The sequence below is a fragment of the Salmo salar genome, chromosome 17, assembly GCF_965601325.2.
Source record: "Salmo salar chromosome 17, fSalSal1, whole genome shotgun sequence".
Taxonomy (NCBI): Eukaryota; Metazoa; Chordata; class Actinopteri; order Salmoniformes; family Salmonidae; genus Salmo; species Salmo salar.
This window is the reverse complement of record NC_138307.1, coordinates 39,339,185-39,364,329: the sequence shown is the minus strand read 5'-3', so window position 1 is coordinate 39,364,329 and position 25,145 is coordinate 39,339,185. Positions and strand designations below refer to the sequence as shown.

General features: G+C 43.2%; 1 protein-coding gene across 1 annotated transcript; it reads right to left on the bottom strand.

Moving 5' to 3' along the window:
* LOC106575924 (ADP-ribosylation factor-like protein 6) lies at nt 1-23,615 on the bottom strand. The gene is made up of 8 exons (XM_082963757.1): nt 23,433-23,615; nt 21,305-21,457; nt 16,460-16,521; nt 14,726-14,794; nt 14,490-14,584; nt 8,613-8,742; nt 8,215-8,270; nt 1-2,483 (listed from the first exon to the last, which is right to left on the bottom strand). Exons 2-8 carry the CDS (start codon nt 21,425-21,427, stop codon nt 2,458-2,460), a joined length of 561 nt encoding a protein of 186 aa, XP_082819883.1. The 5' UTR covers nt 21,428-21,457; nt 23,433-23,615; the 3' UTR covers nt 1-2,457.
* Nucleotides 23,616-25,145: the final 1,530 nt, after the last annotated feature.

Here is a 25,145-nt window from a genome sequence, read left to right as displayed (position 1 = left end):
GAGAGAATACATTTCTTTAATCTATCATTCTCCCATGTATCACGGAAGGTAGATCAAAATAAAACATAACATGTTACATTCTTGTTTACAACCGTGTGGAGGACTAACACTCTTAACAACATACCGTCTGTCTCTCACAAGATATACACAACACAGTAGCCATTCTGCTAATACCTTCAACAGCACAACGCAAATAAATGGACGTCTCAGAGCCGTTGGAAACACTACGTTAAGACTCAGTTGGAGAAGAGAAACTCTACATCCACATTAAGATAAATATAATAACGACTAATTCATAGGTGTGATTAAAAAAAAGAATTAAACAAATCATATAATTCCTGTTGTCATGCTGTGAGCCTGGCACGCTAGGCTACGGCAAACAAAAACCACCCTGTATATTTAAACACACAAACATTTACAGTATACAATCGGTGTTATACAATAGATATTTTCCCCGCTAGTTGTTTACAGTTCTTTACCAGGAGAATCCAACATGAAAATGACATTAAACTAGTGCTTTGAGAGTACCAAGTAGGCATTACTGTAAAATTTAAGTAAAAAAAACATTACTGTAATATATCAGTCCAAAACATTACTGTATTATATCAGTCCAAAACATTACTGTAGTATATCAGTCCAAAACATTACTGTAGTATATCAGTCCAAAACATTACTGTATTATATCAGTCCAAAACATTACTGTATTATATCAGTCCAAAACATTACTGTATTATATCAGTCCAAAACATTACTGTATTATATCAGTCCAAACATTACTGTAGAATATCAGTCAAAACATTACTGTAGAATATCAGTACAAAACATTACTGTAGAATATCAGTCCAAAACATTACTGTAATATATCAGTCCAAAACATTACTGTATTATCAGTCCAAAACATTACTGTATTATATCAGTCCAAAACATTACTGTAATATATCAGTCAAAACATTACTGTAATATATCAGTCCAAAACATTACTGTATTATATCAGTACAAAACATTACTGTAATATATCAGTCAAAACATTACTGTAATATATCAGTCCAAAACATTACTGTATTATATCAGTCCAAAACATTACTGTATTATATCAGTCCAAAACATTACTGTATTATATCAGTCCAAACATTACTGTAATATATCAGTCCAAAACATTACTGTAGAATATCAGTCCAAAACATTACTGTAGAATATCAGTACAAAACATTACTGTAGAATATCAGTCAAAACATTACTGTAATATATCAGTCCAAAACATTACTGTAATATATCAGTCCAAAACATTACTGTATTATATCAGTCCAAAACATTACTGTATTATATCAGTCCAAAACATTACTGTATTATATCAGTCAAAACATTACTGTAATATATCAGTCCAAAACATTACTGTAATATATCAGTCCAAAACATTACTGTAATATATCAGTCCAAAACATTACTGTAATATATCAGTCCAAAACATTACTGTAATATATCAGTCCAAAACATTACTGTAATATATCAGTCCAAAACATTACTGTAATATATCAGTCCAAAACATTACTGTAATATATCAGTCCAAAACATTACTGTAATATATCAGTCCAAAACATTACTGTAATATATCAGTCCAAAACATTACTGTAGAATATCAGTCAAAACATTACTGTAGAATATCAGTACAAAACATTACTGTATTATATCAGTCAAAACATTACTGTAGAATATCAGTACAAAACATTACTGTATTATATCAGTCCAAAACATTACTGTAATATATCAATCGAAAACATTACTGTAATATATCAGTCCAAAACATTACTGTAGAATATCAGTCAAAAACATTACTGTAATATATCAGTCCAAAACATTACTGTAATATATCAGTCCAAAACATTACTGTAATATATCAGTCCAAAACATTACTGTAATATATCAGTCCAAAACATTACTGTAATATATCAGTCCAAAACATTACTGTTATATCAGTCCAAAACATTACTGTAATATATCAGTCCAAAACATTACTGTAATATCAGTCCAAAACATTACTGTAATATATCAGTCCAAAACATTACTGTAGAATATCAGTCAAAACAAAACAAAACTCCATTTAAAACTGGTTTATTCAGAGTGGGTCATTTGAAATGAGGGTAAAAAAGACAAATTGGTGGCAAAGATGTGTGAATTACTGGAAGAAATAATATCTATTTCCAGGGGCCGTCGGTAAGGCTAGTCCTTCATCCAGACTGGTTGATGTTTAAAGGTCAAAGGTCATAGCTGGCTCCAACTCTTCTGAGGCGTGTGTGTGTGTGTGTGTGTGTGTGTGCATGGTTGGTGGGAGTCATGTTGAGAATTTACACCATTGGGGTCAATCCCCGAGGGACTCCAGTGTTGCCATGACGCCACCCAGACGATGGCATTTCCCCCCCCCCCCCCCCCCCCCCTCCGTCGCGTCGTTCTCTCAACCTCTCACGTTCTCATCGTTTTGATTTGATCTGGATAAAACAAACAAAAAAATAATCAGATCTCAAATTGTTCTCCAAGACAGGAGGGTTATAAGAGGTCATAAGAGGAGTTATGAACAGCGGAGGGTTTACAGGGATCTAGAGACACTATTATGGGGTTCTACTGCCAGTCCGGTGGACTATAGGTCCATTATGGGGTTCTACTGCCAGTCCGTTACACTAAACACTAATGATGTGGACTAAAGGACCATTATGGGGTTCTACTGCCAGTCTACTACACTAATGATGTGGACTATAGGACCATTATGGGGTTCTACTGCCAGTCTACTACACTAAACACTAATGATGTGGACTAAAGGACCATTATGGGGTTCTACTGCCAGTCCGCTACACTAAACACTAATGATGTGGACTAAAGGACTATTATGGGGTTCTACTGCCAGTCTACTACACTAAACACTAATGATGTGGACTAAAGGACCATTATGGGGTTCTACTGCCAGTCTACTACACTAATGATGTGGACTAAAGGACCATTATGGGGGTTCTACTGCCAGTCTACTACACTAAACACTAATGATGTGGACTAAAGGACCATTATGGGGTTCTACTGCCAGTCTACTACACTAATGATGTGGACTAAAGGACCATTATGGGGTTCTACTGCCAGTCTACTACACTAAACACTAATGACGTGGACTAAAGGACCATTATGGGGTTCTACTGCCAGTCTGCTACACTAATGACGTGGACTAAAGTTCCGTTATGGGGTTCTACTGCCAGTCTACTACACTAATGATGTGGACTAAAGGACCATTATGGGGTTCTACTGCCAGTCCGTTACACTAATGATGTGGACTATAGGTCCATTATGGGGTTCTACTGCCAGTCCGTTACACTAAACACTAATGATGTGGACTAAAGGACCATTATGGGGTTCTACTGCCAGTCCGCTACACTAAACACTAATGATGTGGACTAAAGGACTATTATGGGGTTCTACTGCCAGTCTACTACACTAAACACTAATGATGTGGACCAAAGGACCATTATGGGGTTCTACTGCCAGTCTACTACACTAAACACTAATGATGTGGACTAAAGGACCATTATGGGGTTCTACTGCCAGTCTACTACACTAATGATGTGGACTAAAGGACCATTATGGGGTTCTACTGCCAGTCTACTACACTAAACACTAATGACGTGGACTAAAGGACCATTATGGGGTTCTACTGCCAGTCTTCTACACTAATGACGTGGACTAAAGTTCCGTTATGGGGTTCTACTGCCAGTCTACTACACTAATGATGTGGACTAAAGGACCATTATGGGGTTCTACTGCCAGTCTGCTACACTAATGATGTGGACTAAAGGACCATTATGGGGTTCTACTGCCAGTCTACTACACTAATGATGTGGACTAAAGGACCATTATGGGGTTCTACTGCCAGTCTACTACACTAATGATGTGGACTAAAGGACCATTATGGGGTTCTACTGCCAGTCTAATACACTAATGATGTGGACTAAAGGACCATTATGGGGTTCTACTGCCAGTCTGCTACACTAATGACGTGGACTAAAGGACCATTATGGGGTTCTACTGCCAGTCTACTACACTAAACACTAATGATGTGGACTAAAGGACCATTATGGGGTTCTACTGCCAGTCTACTACACTAAACACTAATGATGTGGACTAAAGGACCATTATGGGGTTCTACTGCCAGTCTACTACACTAATGATGTGGACTAAAGGTCCATTATGGGGTTCTACTGCCAGTCTACTACACTAAACACTAATGATGTGGACTAAAGGACCATTATGGGGTTCTACTGCCAGTCTACTACACTAAACACTAATGATGTGGACTAAAGGACAATTATGGGGTTCTACTGCCAGTCTGCTACACTAATGATGTGGACTAAAGGACCATTATGGGGTTCTACTGCCAGTCTACTACACTAATGATGTGGACTAAAGGACCATTATGGGGTTCTACTGCCAGTCTACTACACTAAACACTAATGACGTGGACTAAAGGACCATTATGGGGTTCTACTGCCAGTCCACTACACTAATGATGTGGACTAAAGGACCATTATGGGGTTCTACTGCCAGTCTACTACACTAATGATGTGGACTAAAGGACCATTATGGGGTTCTACTGCCAGTCTACTACACTAAACACTAATGATGTGGACTAAAGGACCATTATGGGGTTCTACTGCCAGTCTGCTACACTAATGATGTGGACTAAAGGACCATTATGGGGTTCTACTGCCAGTCCACTACACTAAACACTAATGATGTGGACTAAAGGACCATTATGGGGTTCTACTGCCAGTCTACTACACTAAACACTAATGATGTGGACTAAAGGACCATTATGGGGTTCTACTGCCAGTCTACTACACTAAACACTAATGATGTGGACTAAAGGACCATTATGGGGGTTCTACTGCCAGTCCGCTACACTAAACACTAATGATGTGGACTATAGGACCATTATGGGGTTCTACTGCCAGTCTGCTACACTAATGATGTGGACTAAAGGACCATTATGGGGTTCTACTGCCAGTCTGCTACACTAAACACTAATGATGTGGACTATAGGACCATTATGGGGTTCTACTGCCAGTCTGCTACACTAATGATGTGGACTATAGGACCATTATGGGGTTCTACTGCCAGTCTGCTACACTAATGATGTGGACTAAAGGACCATTATGGGGTTCTACTGCCAGTCTACTACACTAAACACTAATGACGTGGACTAAAGGACCATTATGGGGTTCTACTGCCAGTCTGCTACACTAATGATGTGGACTAAAGGACCATTATGGGGTTCTACTGCCAGTCTGCTACACTAAACACTAATGATGTGGACTATAGGTCCATTATGGGGTTCTACTGCCAGTCCGCTACACTAAACACTAATGATGTGGACTAAAGGACCATTATGGGGTTCTACTGCCAGTCTACTCCACTAATGATGTGGACTAAAGGACCATTATGGGGTTCTACTGCCAGTCTACTACACTAAACACTAATGATGTGGACTAAAGGACCATTATGGGGTTCTACTGCCAGTCCGCTACACTAAACACTAATGATGTGGACTAAAGAACCATTATGGGGTTCTACTGCCAGTCTACTACACTAAACACTAATGATGTGGACTAAAGGACAATTATGGGGTTCTACTGCCAGTCTGCTACACTAATGATGTGGACTAAAGGACCATTATGGGGTTCTACTGCCAGTCTACTACACTAAACACTAATGATGTGGACTAAAGGACAATTATGGGGTTCTACTGCCAGTCTGCTACACTAATGATGTGGACTAAAGGACCATTATGGGGTTCTACTGCCAGTCTACTACACTAAACACTAATGATGTGGACTAAAGGACCATTATGGGGTTCTACTGCCAGTCCGCTACACTAATGATGTGGACTAAAGGACCATTATGGGGTTCTACTGCCAGTCCGCTACACTAAACACTAATGAGGTGGACTAAAGGACAATTATGGGGTTCTACTGCCAGTCCGCTACACTAAACACTAATGAGGTGGACTAAAGGACAATTATGGGGTTCTACTGCCAGTCCGCTACACTAAACACTAATGATGTGGACTAAAGGACCATTATGGGGGTTCTACTGCCAGTCTGCTACACTAATGATGTGGACTAAAGGACCATTATGGGGTTCTACTGCCAGTCCACTACACTAAACACTAATGATGTGGACTAAAGGACCATTATGGGGTTCTACTGCCAGTCTACTACACTAAACACTAATGATGTGGACTAAAGGACCATTATGGGGTTCTACTGCCAGTCTACTACACTAAACACTAATGATGTGGACTAAAGGACCATTATGGGGTTCTACTGCCAGTCTACTACACTAAACACTAATGATGTGGACTAAAGGTCCATTATGGGGTTCTACTGCCAGTCTACTACAGTAATGACGTGGACTAAGGGACCATTATGGGGTTCTACTGCCAGTCTGCTACACTAAACACTAATGACATGGACTAAAGGACCATTATGGGGTTCTACTGCCAGTCTACTACACTAAACACTAATGATGTGGACTAAAGGACAATTATGGGGTTCTACTGCCAGTCTGCTACACTAAACACTAATGATGTGGACTAAAGGACCATTATGGGGGTTCTACTGCCAGTCTGCTACACTAATGATGTGGACTAAAGGACCATTATGGGGGTTCTACTGCCAGTCTACTACACTAAACACTAATGATGTGGACTAAAGGACCATTATGGGGTTCTACTGCCAGTCCGCTACACTAATGATGTGGACTAAAGGACCATTATGGGGGTTCTACTGCCAGTCTGCTACACTAAACACTAATGATGTGGACTAAAGGACCATTATGGGGGTTCTACTGCCAGTCTACTACACTAATGATGTGGACTAAAGGACCATTATGGGGTTCTACTGCCAGTCCACTACACTAAACACTAATGATGTGGACTAAAGGACCATTATGGGGGTTCTACTGCCAGTCTGCTACACTAATGATGTGGACTAAAGGACCATTATGGGGGTTCTACTGCCAGTCCGCTACACTAAACACTAATGATGTGGACTAAAGGACCATTATGGGGGTTCTACTGCCAGTCTGCTACACTAATGATGTGGACTAAAGGACCATTATGGGGTTCTACTGCCAGTCCACTACACTAAACACTAATGATGTGGACTAAAGGACCATTATGGGGGTTCTACTGCCAGTCTGCTACACTAATGATGTGGACTAAAGGACCATTATGGGGTTCTACTGCCAGTCCACTACACTAAACACTAATGATGTGGACTAAAGGACCATTATGGGGTTCTACTGCCAGTCTACTACACTAAACACTAATGATGTGGACTAAAGGACCATTATGGGGTTCTACTGCCAGTCCACTACACTAAACACTAATGATGTGGACTAAAGGTCCATTATGGGGTTCTACTGCCAGTCCGCTACACTAAACACTAATGATGTGGACTAAAGGTCCATTATGGGGTTCTACTGCCAGTCCGCTACACTAAACACTAATGATGTGGACTAAAGGACCATTATGGGGTTCTACTGCCAGTCTACTACACTAAACACTAATGATGTGGACTAAAGGACCATTATGGGGTTCTACTGCCAGTCCACTACACTAAACACTAATGATGTGGACTAAAGGTCCATTATGGGGTTCTACTGCCAGTCCGCTACACTAAACACTAATGATGTGGACTAAAGGTCCATTATGGGGTTCTACTGCCAGTCCGCTACACTAAACACTAATGATGTGGACTAAAGGACCATTATGGGGTTCTACTGCCAGTCTACTACACTAATGACATGGACTAAAGGACCATTATGGGGGTTCTACTGCCAGTCCGCTACACTAAACACTAATGATGTGGACTAAAGGACCATAATGGGGGTTCTACTACCAGTCTGCTACACTAATGATGTGGACTAAAGGACCATTATGGGGTTCTACTGCCAGTCCGCTACACTAAACACTAATGATGTGGACTAAAGGACCATAATGGGGGTTCTACTGCCAGTCCGCTACACTAAACACTAAATGGACGTAAAATACTCACAGGGTCATTTCATCTACAGATGGAAGTCAAAATGGAAATAAACCATGATTTAAATGAAGCTATCGTTTCCCATTCAGTGAGCTGAAACCATGACAGAGAGAGAGTGTGGAATGTCTGCTAATACCTTGCAGCCAATCAACACCTTCTAGTAAACCCTCTCCTTTCACGGCGTCACTGGCACTGGAACAGACACAAAGAGAGCAAGTCAGTGAAAAACCAACGCTTCAACAACAATTAGATAAGGCAGCGTTTTGTCATATATATATTATTATATATATATATAATATATATATATATATATATATATATATATATATATATATATATATATATATATATATATATATATATATATATATATATATATAAATAAAAGGCCTGTTCTGGAAGTTGGACAACAAAAAACCAGACGGTGTTAAATCTAAATGTACTGTAACTAACTGAATCGTGGAACCTGGTCGAGAAACGTGAAATGTGTGCCAACAATGGGATTCTGGGTGTTTTTACAACGAGTCCATCTACCAGATGTGCCAGGGCTTGTCCTTGATTTTCTCCAGACAGAGGAGCTGGGAGACCTTGACTGAAGAAAGGGCGTCTCTCACGTCCATCTTGTTGGCAAAGAACAGCAAGGGGATTCGCCGGTGCTTTATGTCTAAACACACGGAGAACGTTAGCATCAGGGACACAAACAACAGGCGGGATGTAGTGTCACCGGTCTACACACAATTACCCCATAATGTGGTGGTTGAGGAGTGTATAATGAGGAGGATGATTCACCTGGGTGGTTGAGGAGTGTATAATGAGGAGGATGATTCACCTGGGTGGCTGAGGAGTGTATAATGAGGAGGATGATTCACCTGGGTGGTTGAGGAGTGTATAATGAGGAGGGTGATTCACCTGGGTGGCTGAGGAGTGCATAATGAGGAGGATGATTCACCTGGGTGGTTGAGGAGTGTATAATGAGGAGGATGATTCACCTGGGTGGTTGAGGAGTGTATAATGAGGAGGGTGATTCACCTGGGTGGTTGAGGAGTGTATAATGAGGAGGATGATTCACCTGGGTGGTTGAGGAGTGTATAATGAGGAGGGTGATTCACCTGGGTGGTTGAGGAGTGTATAATGAGGAGGATGATTCACCTGGGTGGTTGAGGAGTGTATAATGAGGAGGATGATTCACCTGGGTGGTTGAGGAGTGTATAATGTGTTGGATGATTCACCTGGGTGGTTGAGGAGTGTATAATGAGGAGGATGATTCACCTGGGTGGTTGAGGAGTGTATAATGTGTTGGATGATTCACCTGGGTGGTTGAGGAGTGTATAATGAGGAGGATGATTCACCTGGGTGGTTGAGGAGTGTATAATGAGGAGGGTGATTCACCTGGGTGGCTGAGGAGTGCATAATGAGGAGGATGATTCACCTGGGTGGTTGAGGAGTGTATAATGAGGAGGATGATTCACCTGGGTGGTTGAGGAGTGTATAATGAGGAGGATGATTCACCTGGGTGGTTGAGGAGTGTATAATGAGGAGGGTGATTCACCTGGGTGGTTGAGGAGTGTATAATGTGTTGGATGATTCACCTGGGTGGTTGAGGAGTGTATAATGAGGAGGATGATTCACCTGGGTGGTTGAGGAGTGTATAATGAGGAGGGTGATTCACCTGGGTGGCTGAGGAGTGCATAATGAGGAGGATGATTCACCTGGGTGGTTGAGGAGTGTATAATGAGGAGGATGATTCACCTGGGTGGTTGAGGAGTGTATAATGAGGAGGATGATTCACCTGGGTGGTTGAGGAGTGTATAATGAGGAGGGTGATTCACCTGGGTGGTTGAGGAGTGTATAATGAGGAGGATGATTCACCTGGGTGGTTGAGGAGTGTATAATGAGGAGGATGATTCACCTGGGTGGTTGAGGAGTGTATAATGAGGAGGGTGATTCACCTGGGTGGTTGAGGAGTGTATAATGAGGAGGGTGATTCACCTGGGTGGCTGAGGAGTGTATAATGAGGAGGGTGATTCACCTGGGTGGTTGAGGAGTGTATAATGAGGAGGATGATTCACCTGGGTGGTTGAGGAGTGTATAATGAGGAGGGTGATTCACCTGGGTGGCTGAGGAGTGTATAATGAGGAGGGTGATTCACCTGGGTGGTTGAGGAGTGTATAATGAGGAGGATGATTCACCTGGGTGGTTGAGGAGTGTATAATGAGGAGGATGATTCACCTGGGTGGTTGAGGAGTGTATAATGAGGAGGGTGATTCACCTGGGTGGTTGAGGAGTGTATAATGAGGAGGATGATTCACCTGGGTGGTTGAGGAGTGTATAATGTGTGGATGATTCACCTGGGTGGTTGAGGAGTGTATAATGTGTGGATGATTCACCTGGGTGGTTGAGGAGTGTATAATGAGGAGGATGATTCACCTGGGTGGTTGAGGAGTGTATAATGTGTGGATGATTCACCTGGGTGGTTGAGGAGTGTATAATGAGGAGGGTGATTCACCTGGGTGGCTGAGGAGTGTAAAATGAGGAGGATGATTCACCTGGGTGGTTGAGGAGTGTATAATGAGGAGGATGATTCACCTGGGTGGTTGAGGAGTGTATAATGAGGAGGGTGATTCACCTGGGTGGCTGAGGAGTGTATAATGAGGAGGGTGATTCACCTGGGTGGTTGAGGAGTGTATAATGAGGAGGATGATTCACCTGGGTGGTTGAGGAGTGTATAATGAGGAGGGTGATTCACCTGGGTGGTTGAGGAGTGTATAATGAGGAGGATGATTCACCTGGGTGGTTGAGGAGTGTATAATGTGTGGATGATTCACCTGGGTGGTTGAGGAGTGTATAATGTGTGGATGATTCACCTGGGTGGTTGAGGAGTGTATAATGAGGAGGATGATTCACCTGGGTGGTTGAGGAGTGTATAATGTGTGGATGATTCACCTGGGTGGTTGAGGAGTGTATAATGAGGAGGGTGATTCACCTGGGTGGCTGAGGAGTGTAAAATGAGGAGGATGATTCACCTGGGTGGTTGAGGAGTGTATAATGAGGAGGGTGATTCACCTGGGTGGTTGAGGAGTGTATAATGAGGAGGATGATTCACCTGGGTGGTTGAGGAGTGTATAATGAGGAGGATGATTCACCTGGGTGGTTGAGGAGTGTATAATGAGGAGGGTGATTCACCTGGGTGGTTGAGGAGTGTATAATGAGGAGGATGATTCACCTGGGTGGTTGAGGAGTGTATAATGTGTGGATGATTCACCTGGGTGGTTGAGGAGTGTATAATGTGTGGATGATTCACCTGGGTGGTTGAGGAGTGTATAATGAGGAGGATGATTCACCTGGGTGGTTGAGGAGTGTATAATGTGTGGATGATTCACCTGGGTGGTTGAGGAGTGTATAATGAGGAGGGTGATTCACCTGGGTGGCTGAGGAGTGTAAAATGAGGAGGATGATTCACCTGGGTGGTTGAGGAGTGTATAATGAGGAGGATGATTCACCTGGGTGGTTGAGGAGTGTATAATGAGGAGGGTGATTCACCTGGGTGGCTGAGGAGTGTATAATGAGGAGGGTGATTCACCTGGGTGGTTGAGGAGTGTATAATGAGGAGGATGATTCACCTGGGTGGTTGAGGAGTGTATAATGAGGAGGGTGATTCACCTGGGTGGTTGAGGAGTGTATAATGAGGAGGATGATTCACCTGGGTGGTTGAGGAGTGTATAATGTGTGGATGATTCACCTGGGTGGTTGAGGAGTGTATAATGTGTGGATGATTCACCTGGGTGGTTGAGGAGTGTATAATGAGGAGGATGATTCACCTGGGTGGTTGAGGAGTGTATAATGTGTGGATGATTCACCTGGGTGGTTGAGGAGTGTATAATGAGGAGGGTGATTCACCTGGGTGGCTGAGGAGTGTAAAATGAGGAGGATGATTCACCTGGGTGGTTGAGGAGTGTATAATGAGGAGGATGATTCACCTGGGTGGTTGAGGAGTGTATAATGAGGAGGATGTTTCACCTGGGTGGTTGAGGAGTGTATAATGAGGAGGATGATTCACCTGGGTGGTTGAGGAGTGTATAATGAGGAGGATGATTCACCTGGGTGGTTGAGGAGTGTATAATGAGGAGGATGATTCACCTGGGTGGTTGAGGAGTGTATAATGAGGAGGATGATTCACCTGGGTGGTTGAGGAGTGTATAATGAGGAGGATGATTCACCTGGGTGGTTGAGGAGTGTATAATGAGGAGGATGATTCACCTGGGTGGTTGAGGAGTGTATAATGAGGAAGATGATTCACCTGGGTGGTTGAGGAGTGTATAATGAGGAGGATGATTCACCTGGGTGGTTGAGGAGTGTATAATGAGGATGATGATTCACCTGGGTGGTTGAGGAGTGTATAATGAGGAGGGTGATTCACCTGGGTGGTTGAGGAGTGTATAATGTGTTGGATGATTCACCTGGGTGGTTGAGGAGTGTATAATGAGGAGGGTGATTCACCTGGGTGGTTGAGGAGTGTATAATGAGGAGGATGATTCACCTGGGTGGTTGAGGAGTGTATAATGAGGAGGATGATTCACCTGGGTGGTTGAGGAGTGTATAATGAGGAGGATGATTCACCTGGGTGGTTGAGGAGTGTATAATGAGGAGGATGATTCACCTGGGTGGTTGAGGAGTGTATAATGAGGAGGATGATTCACCTGGGTGGTTGAGGAGTGTATAATGAGGAGGATGATTCACCTGGGTGGTTGAGGAGTGTATAATGAGGAGGATGATTCACCTGGGTGGTTGAGGAGTGTATAATGAGGAGGATGATTCACCTGGGTGGTTGAGGAGTGTATAATGAGGAGGATGATTCACCTGGGTGGTTGAGGAGTGTATAATGAGGAGGATGATTCACCTGGGTGGTTGAGGAGTGTATAATGAGGAGGATGATTCACCTGGGTGGTTGAGGAGTGTATAATGAGGAGGATGATTCACCTGGGTGGTTGAGGAGTGTATAATGAGGATGATGATTCACCTGGGTGGTTGAGGAGTGTATAATGAGGAGGGTGATTCACCTGGGTGGTTGAGGAGTGTATAATGTGTTGGATGATTCACCTGGGTGGTTGAGGAGTGTATAATGAGGAGGGTGATTCACCTGGGTGGTTGAGGAGTGTATAATGAGGAGGATGATTCACCTGGGTGGTTGAGGAGTGTATAATGAGGAGGATGATTCACCTGGGTGGTTGAGGAGTGTATAATGAGGAGGATGATTCACCTGGGTGGTTGAGGAGTGTATAATGAGGAGGATGATTCACCTGGGTGGTTGAGGAGTGTATAATGAGGAGGATGATTCACCTGGGTGGTTGAGGAGTGTATAATGAGGAGGATGATTCACCTGGGTGGTTGAGGAGTGTATAATGAGGAGGATGATTCACCTGGGTGGTTGAGGAGTGTATAATGAGGAGGATGATTCACCTGGGTGGCTGAGGAGTGTATAATGAGGAGGGTGATTCACCTGGGTGGCTGAGGAGTGTATAATGTGTTGGATGATTCACCTGGGTGGTTGAGGAGTGTATAATGAGGAGGATGATTCACCTGGGTGGTTGAGGAGTGTATAATGAGGAGGATGATTCACCTGGGTGGTTGAGGAGTGTATAATGAGGAGGATGATTCACCTGGGTGGTTGAGGAGTGTATAATGAGGAGGATGATTCACCTGGGTGGTTGAGGAGTGTATAATGAGGAGGATGATTGACCTGGGTGGTTGAGGAGTGTATAATGAGGATGATTCACCTGGGTGGTTGAGGAGTGTATAATGATGATGATTCACCTGGGTGGTTGAGGAGTGTATAATGAGGAGGATGATTCACCTGGGTGGTTGAGGAGTGTATAATGAGGAGGATGATTCACCTGGGTGGTTGAGGAGTGTATAATGAGGAGGATGATTCACCTGGGTGGTTGAGGAGTGTATAATGTGTTGGATGATTCACCTGGGTGGTTGAGGAGTGTATAATGAGGAGGATGATTCACCTGGGTGGTTGAGGAGTGTATAATGAGGAGGATGATTCACCTGGGTGGTTGAGGAGTGTATAATGAGGAGGATGATTCACCTGGGTGGTTGAGGAGTGTATAATGAGGAGGATGATTCACCTGGGTGGTTGAGGAGTGTATAATGAGGAGGATGATTCACCTGGGTGGTTGAGGAGTGTATAATGAGGAGGATGATTCACCTGGGTGGTTGAGGAGTGTATAATGAGGAGGATGATTCACCTGGGTGGTTGAGGAGTGTATAATGAGGAGGATGATTCACCTGGGTGGTTGAGGAGTGTATAATGAGGAGGATGATTCACCTGGGTGGTTGAGGAGTGTATAATGAGGAGGATGATTCACCTGGGTGGTTGAGGAGTGTATAATGAGGAGGATGATTCACCTGGGTGGTTGAGCAGTGTATCCAGTTCTTCTTTAGCGACCACCATCCTCAACTTGTCTCCACTGTCCACCACAAAGATGATGGCTTGACCCTCCCTGGGGGGGAGAGAGGTCAACACGACTCACTGTCAGTACTACCTACCGTGTGTGTGTGTGTGTGTGTGTGTGTGTGTGTGTGTGTGTGTGTGTGTGTGTCTGTGTGTTTATCACTGTGTGTGTGTGTCTGAACAGACTCACTTGTAGTAATGTTCCCAGAGGTTTCTGTATCGCCCTTGGCCAGACATGTCGAACACTGTGAAGGAGAGACTGGAGAGAAGAGGAGGATTTAGACTGGAGAGAAGAGGAGGATTTAGACTGGAGAGAAGAGGAGGATTTAGACTGGAGAGAAGAGAAGGTTTTAGACTGGAGAGAAGAGGAGGATTTAGACTGGAGAGAAGAGGAGGATTTAGACTGGAGAGAAGAGGAGAATATAGAAGACTGGAGAGAAGAGAAGGATTTAGACTGGAGAGAAGTGGAGGATTTAGAAGACTGGAGAGAAGTGGAGGATTTAGAAGACTGGAGAGAAGAGGAGGATTTAGAAGACTGGAGAGAAGAGAAGGATTTAGAAGACTGGAGAGAAGAGGAGAATATAGAAGACTGGAGAGAAGAGGACAATATAGAAGACTGGAGAGAAGAGGAGGATTTAGACTGGAGAGAAGAGAAGGTTTTAGACTGGAGAGAAGAGGAGGATTTAGACTGGAGAGAAGAGGAGGATTTAGACTGGAGAGAAGAGGAGAATATAGAAGACTGGAGAGAAGAGAAGGATTTAGACTGGAGAGAAGTGGAGGATTTAGAAGACTGGAGAGAAGTGGAGGATTTAGAAGACTGGAGAGAAGAGGAGGATTTAGAAGACTGGAGAGAAGAGGAGGATTTAGAAGACTGGAGAGAAGAGAAGGATTTAGAAGACTGGAGAGAAGAGAAGGATTTAGAAGACTGGAGAGAAGAGGAGAATATAGAAGACTGGAGAGAAGAGGAGAATATAGAAGACTGGAGAGAAGAGGAGGATTTAGACTGGAGAGAAGAGAAGGTTTTAGACTGGAGAGAAGAGGAGGATTTAGACTGGAGAGAAGAGGAGGATTTAGACTGGAGAGAAGAGGAGGATTTAGACTGGAGAGAAGAGGAGAATATAGAAGACTGGAGAGAAGAGGAGGATTTAGACTGGAGAGAAGAGAAGGTTTTAGACTGGAGAGAAGAGGAGGATTTAGACTGGAGAGAAGAGGAGCTTTTAGACTGGAGAGAAGAGGAGGATTTAGACTGGAGAGAAGAGGAGGATTTAGACTGGAGAGAAGAGGAGGATTTAGAAGACTGGAGAGAAGAGGAGGATTTAGAAGACTGGAGAGAAGAGGAGGATTTAGAAGACTGGAGAGAAGAGGAGGATTTAGAAGACTGGAGAGAAGAGAAGGATTTAGAAGACTGGAGAGAAGAGGAGGATTTAGAAGACTGGAGAGAAGAGGAGGATTTAGAAGACTGGAGAGAAGAGGAGGATTTAGAAGACTGGAGAGAAGAGGAGCTTTTAGACTGGAGAGAAGAGGAGGATTTAGACTGGAGAGAAGAGGAGGATTTAGAAGACTGGAGAGAAGAGGAGGATTTAGACTGGAGAGAAGAGGAGGATTTAGACTGGAGAGAAGAGGAGGATTTAGAAGACTGGAGAGAAGAGGAGGATTTAGAAGACTGGAGAGAAGAGGAGGATTTAGAAGACTGGAGAGAAGAGGAGCTTTTAGACTGGAGAGAAGAGGAGGATTTAGAAGACTGGAGAGAAGAGGAGGATTTAGAAGACTGGGGAGAAGAGGAGGATTTAGACTGGAGAGAAGAGGAGGATTTAGACTGGAGAGAAGAGGAGGATTTAGACTGGAGAGAAGAGGAGGATTTAGAAGACTGGAGAGAAGAGGAGGATTTAGAAGACTGGAGAGAAGAGGAGGATTCATTGATTACCTTGATGTCTTGAACTTCTCTATGCTGAAGCCAATGGTCGGGACGATGTCTTGTGTCTGGGCCTGCATGACACAGGAACGCATTAGTATTGGTTAATTAAACAGGAATAGATTAAACAGGAATACATTAGTAATGGTTAATTAAACAGGAATAGATTAGTAGTGGTTAATTAAACAGGAATAGATTAGTAATGGTTAATTAAACAGGAATAGATTAGTAGTGGTTAATTAAACAGGAATAGATTAGTAGTGGTTAATTAAACAGGAATAGATTAGTAGTGGTTAATTAAACAGGAATAGATTAAACAGGAATAGATTAGTAGTGGTTAATTAAACAGGAATAGATTAGTAGTGGTTAATTAAACAGGAATAGATTGGTAGTGGTTAATTAAACAGGAATAGATTAAACAGGAATAGATTAAACAGGAATAGATTAGTAGTGGTTAATTAAACAGGAATAGATTAGTAGTGGTTAATTAAACAGGAATAGATTAGTAGTGGTTAATTAAACAGGAATAGATTAGTAGTGGTTAATTAAACAGGAATAGATTAGTAGTGGTTAATTAAACAGGAATAGATTAGTAGTGGTTAATTAAACAGGAATAGATTAGTAGTGGTTAATTAAACAGGAATAGATTAAACAGGAATAGATTAGTAGTGGTTAATTAAACAGGAATAGATTAGTAGTGGTTAATTAAACAGGAATAGATTAGTAGTGGTTAATTAAACAGGAATAGATTAGTAGTGGTTAATTAAACAGGAATAGATTAGTAGTGGTTAATTAAACAGGAATAGATTAGTAGTGGTTAATTAAACAGGAATAGATTAGTAGTGGTTAATTAAACAGGAATAGATTAGTAGTGGTTAATTAAACAGGAATAGATTAAACAGGAATAGATTAGTAGTGGTTCATTAAACAGGAATAGATTAGTAGTGGTTCATTAAACAGGAATAGATTAGTAGTGGTTAATTAAACAGGAATAGATTAAACAGGAATAGATTAGTAGTGGTTCATTAAACAGGAATAGATTAGTAGTGGTTAATTAAACAGGAATAGATTAGTAGTGGTTAATTAAACAGGAATAGATTAGTAGTGGTTCATTAAACAGGAATAGATTAGTAGTGGTTAATTAAACAGGAATCGATTAGTAGTGGTTAATTAAACAGGAATAGATTAGTAGTGGTTAATTAAACAGGAATAGATTAGTAATGGTTAATTAAACAGGAATAGATTAGTAATGGTTAATTAAACAGGAATAGATTAGTAATGGTTAATTAAACAGGAATAGATTAAACAGGAATAGATTAGTAGTGGTTAATTACACAGGAATAGATTAAACAGGAATAGATTAGTAGTGGTTAATTAAACAGGAATAGATTAGTAATGGTTAATTACACAGGAATAGATTAAACAGGAATAGATTAGTAGTGGTTCATTAAACAGGAACAGATTAGTAGTGGTTAATTAAACAGGAATAGATTAGTAGTGGTTAATTAAACAGGAATAGATTAGTAATGGTTAATTAAACAGGAACAGATTAGGGGAACCGTACTGATTAAGGCCATTTGAATTCAAGGGAGGGAACAAAACTATTTCTGCTGTTTAATGTTTCTATGAATTAATCTGGCCGTTCAATCCAGAGCTGATTGTACACTAAACCATTACGGTTAAGTGTTAAGTATTGTTAAGTTTTTGACAATTATGTGTAAGTTCCCACCAGTGGCCAATTCCCAAAGCGCCAACATCATTTAGTGACCTACAACAAGATAATAGATTTCAGGAATTATTAAAGAAATGTCTCGTTTTACTGTTAAATTAACCTTCCATTGTTACATCGAGTTATTTTGGTTCAGATTTAAAAACTACAGTTGTGCATCTAGACATGAAGCCTTTACCAAGACCAGAAACCATCAGGACATGAAGCCTTTACCAAGACCAGAAACCATCAGGACATGAAGCCTTTACCAAGACCAGAAACCATCAGGACATGAAGCCTTTACCAAGACCAGAAACCATCAGGACATGAAGCCTTTACCAAAGACCAGAAACCATCAGGACATGAAGCCTTTACCAAAGACCAGAAACCATCAGGACATGAAGCCTTTACCAAGACCAGAAACCATCAGGACATGAAGCCTTTACCAAGACCAGAAACCATCAGGACATGAAGCCTTTACCAAGACCAGAAACCATCAGGACATGAAGCCTTTACCAAAGACCAGAAACCATCAGGACATGAAGCCTTTACCAAAGACCAGAAACCATCAGGACATGAAGCCTTTACCAAAGACCAGAAACCATCAGGACATGAAGCCTTTACCAAGACCAGAAACCATCAGGACATGAAGCCTTTACCAAGACCAGAAACCATCAGGACATGAAGCCTTTACCAAGACCAGAAACCATCAGGACATGAAGCCTTTACCAAAGACCAGAAACCATCAGGACATGAAGCCTTTACCAAAGACCAGAAACCATCAGGACATGAAGCCTTTACCAAGACCAGAAACCATCAGGACATGAAGCCTTTACCAAAGACCAGAAACCATCAGGACATGAAGCCTTTACCAAGACCAGAAACCATCAGGACATGAAGCCTTTACCAAGACCAGAAACCATCAGGACATGAAGCCTTTACCAAGACCAGAAACCATCAGGACATGAAGCCTTTACCAAAGACCAGAAACCATCAGGACATGAAGCCTTTACCAAGACCAGAAACCATCAGGACATGAAGCCTTTACCAAAGACCAGAAACCATCAGGACATGAAGCCTTTACCAAAGACCAGAAACCATCAGGACATGAAGCCTTTACCAAAGACCAGAAACCATCAGGACATGAAGCCTTTACCAAGACCAGAAACCATCAGGACATGAAGCCTTTACCAAGACCAGAAACCATCAGGAACAACTAGAAACCTCTGGACTGTCTCCAAGACGTTTGGAGGGGACAGGAAGTGGTTGATGCAGAGAGAGAGAGAAGAAGAAGACCAGGGGTGAAGGATATCAGGGATAGATGACCTCCAAGACGTTTGGAGTGGACAGGAAGTGGTTGATGCAGAGAGAGAGAGAAGAAGAAGACCAGGGGTGAAGGATATCAGGGATAGATGACCTCCAAGGCGTTTGGAGTGGACAGGAAGTGATTGATGCAGAGAGAGAGAGAAGAAGACCAGGGGTGAAGGAAATCAGGGATAGATGACCTCCAAGGCGTTTGGAGTGGACAGGAAGTGGTTGATGCAGAGAGAGAGAGAGAGAAGAAGACCAGGGGTGAAGGAAATCAGGGATAGATGACCTCCAAGACGTTTGGAGGGGACAGGAAGTGATTGATGCAGAGAGAGAGAGAGAAGAAGACCAGGGGTGAAGGAAATCAGGGATAGATGACCTCCAAGGCGTTTGGAGTGGACAGGAAGTGGTTGATGAGAGAGAGAGAGAGAGAGAGAGAGAAGAAGACCAGGGGTGAAGGAAATCAGGGATAGATGACCTCCAAGGCGTTTGGAGTGGACAGGAAGTGATTGATGCAGAGAGAGAGAGAGAGAGAAGAAGACCAGGGGTGAAGGAAATCAGGGATAGATGACCTCCAAGGCGTTTGGAGTGGACAGGAAGTGGTTGATGAGAGAGAGAGAGAGAAGAAGACCAGGGGTGAAAGAAATCAGGGATAGATGACCTACAGGGGTGGATAAACATGCTAACAAGTTAGGGACTTGAAGATGACTATTGTGCGACTCCTCATGCAGTTAGGGCCGGGGCATTGTCCTACTGTTGACCTTCATTCATCCAGGTGATTCTGTTAATTGGTCCACCACCTGTACCTTTGTAATACAACAGTAGAGAAGGCCATTTGAAACTGTCTTCAGACAGGCTTTAGGAAGACAAGTTGAACTAATTAACAAGAAGAGCAGGTGAATCAACATTCAATAATGAATTGAAAGTTGTGTGTTCGTTTGGGTCGTTGTTGCATGGCCTCTTACAGATCCTCCATCCATGACCTCACTTCCTGTTGCAGGACATCTCTATTCTACACATTACAGATCCTCCATCTCCTCCTCTCTTCCTGTAGCAACACTTCTCTATTCTACACATTACAGATCCTCCATCTCCTCCTCTCTCTCTCTCTCTCCATCTCCTCCTCTCTCTCTCTCTCTCCATCTACTCCTCTCTCTCTCTCTCCATCTACTCCTCTCTCTCTCTCTCCATCTCCTCCTCTCTCTCATCTCCTATCTCCTGCTCTCTCTCATCTCCTCCTCTCTTTCTCTCCATCTCCTCCTCTCTCCCTCCATCTCCTCCTCTCTTTCTCCTCCTCTCTCCCTCCATCTCCTCCTCTCTCCCTCCATCTCCTCCTCTCTCTCCATCTCTTCCTCTCTCTCCCCCATCTCTCTCTCCATCTCCTCCTCTCTCCCCCATCTCTCTCTCCATCTCCTCCTCTCTCCCCCATCTCTCTCTCCATCTCCTCCTCTCTCCCTCCATCTCCTCCTCTCTCTCCCCCATCTCTCTCTCCATCTCCTCCTCTCTCCCTCCATCTCCTCCTCTCTCTCTCTCTCTCTCCCCCCATCTCCTCCTCTCTCCCTCCATCTCCTCCTCTCTCTCTCTCTCTCCCCCCATCTCCTCCTCTCTCCCTGCAGTGTCTCCTTGTTCCTCTCTCCACCATCCCTCTTCAGGAGGACATGGAATCTGTACCCTCTGAAAACCAGTAACTATACTGACTTACTCTAATCCTAAAGTGTCTTCATTTTTTACACCTGTATATATATATAGTCATACTATATCACAGCAAACCACTAACTCATTCTCATGTCGGCCATGAAGTAAGCAGGCCTGATCGATCCAGGCTACTAGCGTAGACTTACATTGAACGGTTTGAGTTGGTTGATGATGGTGGTCTTGCCGCTGTTGTCCAATCCCAGACACAGAACATTCACTTCCTTCTTCTTCAGCCCCAGCCAGCCGGCTAGTTTATCAAACAAACCCATTGTTATTCCGTCTTATTCCCGGTGGGGTCTCTGTTGAATAAAAATATACATATATATATATATTATATTATAGCAGCTAAGACCTTCACAAAGACATAAACGTGTGACAACTGCAAATCCGGGGCGTAGGGCCTAATCATTAGTCCAAACAACCCGGGGCGTAGGGCCTAATCATTAGTCCAAACAACCCGGGGCGTAGGGTCTAATCATTAGTCCAAACAACCCGGGGCGTAGGGCCTAATCATTAGTCCAAACAACCCGGGGCGTAGGGTCTAATCATTAGTCCAAACAACCCGGGGTGTAGGGTCTAATCATTAGTCCAAACAACCCGGGGCGTAGGGTCTAATCATTAGTCCAAACAACCCGTGGCGTAGGGTCTAATCATTAGTCCAAACATCCCGGGGCGTAGGGTCTAATCATTAGTCCAAACAACCCGCGGCGTAGGGTCTAATCATTAGTCCAAACAACCCGGGGCGTAGGGTCTAATCATTAGTCCAAACAACCCGGGGCGTAGGGTCTAATCATTAGTCCAAACAACCCGGGGCGTAGGGTCTAATCATTAGTCCAAACAACCCGGGGCGTAGGGTCTAATCATTAGTCCAAACAACCCGGGGCGTAGGGCCTAATCATTAGTCCAAACAACCCGGGGCGTAGGGCCTAATCATTAGTCCAAACAACCCGGGGCGTAGGGCCTAATCATTAGTCCAAACAACCCGGGGCGTAGGGCCTAATCATTAGTCCAAACATCCCGGGGTGTAGGGTCTAATCATTAGTCCAAACAACCCGGGGCGTAGGGTCTAATCATTAGTCCAAACAACCCGGGGTGTAGGGCCTAATCAGTAGTCCAAACAACCCGGGGCGTAGGGCCTAATCATTAGTCCAAACAATTGCAAAACGAGTTTCTATCGGACAAATTCAGGTAGGACTCCGACATTGTTCGTCCTAATACTTCTATATTTCATAATTCCATTCTTGTACTTTTTAGATTAGTGTATATTGTTAGATAGTACTGCACTGCTGGAGCTAGGAACAAAACCATTTCACTACACTGGCAATAACATCTGCTAAATATGTGTACGCGACCAATAAAAACGTTTTGCAACAGAATTCGGCATAATGAGTACGCCCCGCAGGTATGTATCCACAGACATCCACATAGCATGGTAAGAGAGCAGCCTCCACTGGTGCAAAGTTAGATGGTGATGCAATTTATGATTTTCGCATTCCCCCCTTTTTCATTTAACCAAAATGTTCAACCCGCACTCTGACCTGTTCCTCTCTAGGTTTCTTCCTAGGTTCTGGCCTTTCTAGGGAGTTTTTCCTAGCCACCGTGCTTCTACACCTGCATTGCTTGCTGTTTGGGGTTTTAGGCTGGGTTTCTGTACAGCACTTTGAGATATCAGCTGATGTAAGAAGGGCTTTATAAATACATTTGATTTGACCTGCGAAAGGCAGCAATACGCAACACAGCGTCTAGTCTACCGGAAATTCACACGAAGAAGAAGAAGAGGGTTTAGCCGCTAGCTAGCCGACTGGCTAACTTAGCATTTACAATAGTTACAGCGAGCGCCACACGTAGAAATATGTTTTTCTTCTTCCAGATCATCACATTTAGGGTAGTTTAGGGTCTCGTTTTGATTCGTAGCTAATGCGTCAGCAACAACGAAAGAGAATGAAGTTGACACCCTTTCTGATGTAGCTAGCTAGCTAGTTACCGTAACATGCTAGGATAGCTAGCTAACTGTTAATACATTAGCAAACTGACGTTAGCTAGCCATCTGGTTAGATAGTTAGCAGCGTGACTAGCTAGCTATTTTAATAAACCTTCATCCTTGGACCTAGTTTACCAAAACGTAGCTTGACCAGTTTTGAGTTGACTAAACTGGGTTTAATGGGATGTACTCAATGTGCCTATAATCTCATTGAAAGAAACGATAGCTAGCTAGCCTAGCAAACGTTAGCTATCTTCTTCCAGCAGCATATGTGCAATGTATCTTCTCTTTACCTTGTAAGAGATCTTTTTGTACGATTCTTCTAACTTTTTTTTTTCTTTCTTTCTTCAAATATCAAACGTTTCGTTTCGAAACCCTCCCAGTCATAACGATGACATGTTGATATTGTCAGTCATTTCTCTGGTCACAACATGCCAGTGTTTTGGTCCTAAGGAAGCACTGGGAGTTTACACGGCGTTGTCTGGACGACGGACACGACGTACATAAGACTTTATGTATCTGGCTCAAGTGCACCATCCACTGGATATCATGGGCATTACAACCAATTTAGATTTTAGTCATTTAGCAGACGCTCTTATCCAGAGCGACATACAAATAGTGAATGCATAGATTTCCTACATTTTTTCCCCCCCCATACTGGTCCCCCGTGGGAATCGAACCCACAACCCTGGCGTTGCAAACACCATGCTCTACCAACTGAGCCACACGGGACCAATGATGACAGACCACCTTTTTTTTTTTTACCATAAAATGACTAAATCACACCAATAGGAAGAATATCTTAATAGTTGAGTCAAAATGATGGCAATACTATATAACAACGTCACCCCCCCCCCCCCCCCAGTAGAACGTACATTTATTACATTTTTACAAACACCCAGCCTACAAGGCTTTTATTGATCACCAGTTAGGGCGTACAATGTCCCTTAATAAATTATACAAAAATACATTTGAAAATTGTAAGGAGGAAGAAGAAGAAAAAAAAAGCATTCGTAATGTGTATATGTATGCTACTACAGATCCCAGAGTGCATTGCTGGGATGGGAGGGAGGAAGTGATGTCGACCCCCCCCCCCCCCAAACCGTCCTGAGCACCTGTTGCACAGATCCACTCCATGAGAGCTCTCAATGTCAGGATAATATGTGAGGATCTGTCCAGCGACAGCGATGAATGAGGACGATGATTGGTGTGTGTGTGTGTGTGTGCGCGCTTGCGTGGGAGGGGGAGAGAGAAAGAGGACATTCTTATCATTCACCCTAGTCAAGTGTGTTATCTGAGTCTATTTAACCTGTCAGTGTGAATATTGATGTATCTGTCTGAGTCTATTTAACCTGTCAGTTTGAATATTGATGTATCTGTCTGAGTCTATTTAACCTGTCAGTGTGAATATTGATGTATCTGTCTGAGTCTATTTAACCTACAGGAGGGTATCTCTCCAGGAACAGGGTTGGAGTTAAAACCTCCAGGAGGGGTATCTCTCCAGGAACAGGGTTGGAGTTAAAACCTACAGGAGGGGTATCTCTCCAGGAACAGGGTTGGAGTTAAAACCTACAGGAGGGGTATCTCTCCAGGAACAGGGTTGGAGTTAAAACCTCCAGGAGGGGTATCTCTCCAGGAACAGGGTTGGAGTTAAAACCTACAGGAGGGTATCTCTCCAGGAACAGGGTTGGAGTTAAAACCTACAGGAGGGGTATCTCTCCAGGAACAGGGTTGGAGTTAAAACCTCCAGGAGGGTATCTCTCCAGGAACAGGGTTGGAGTGTAAACCTACAGGAGGGGTATCTCTCCAGGAACAGGGTTGGAGTTAAAACCTACAGGAGGGTATCTCTCCAGGAACAGGGCTGGAGTTAAAACCTACAGGAGGGGTATCTCTCCAGGAACAGGGTTGGAGTTAAAACCTACAGGAGGGTATCTCTCCAGGAACAGGGTTGGAGTTAAAACCTACAGGAGGGGTATCTCTCCAGGAACAGGGTTGGAGTTAAAACC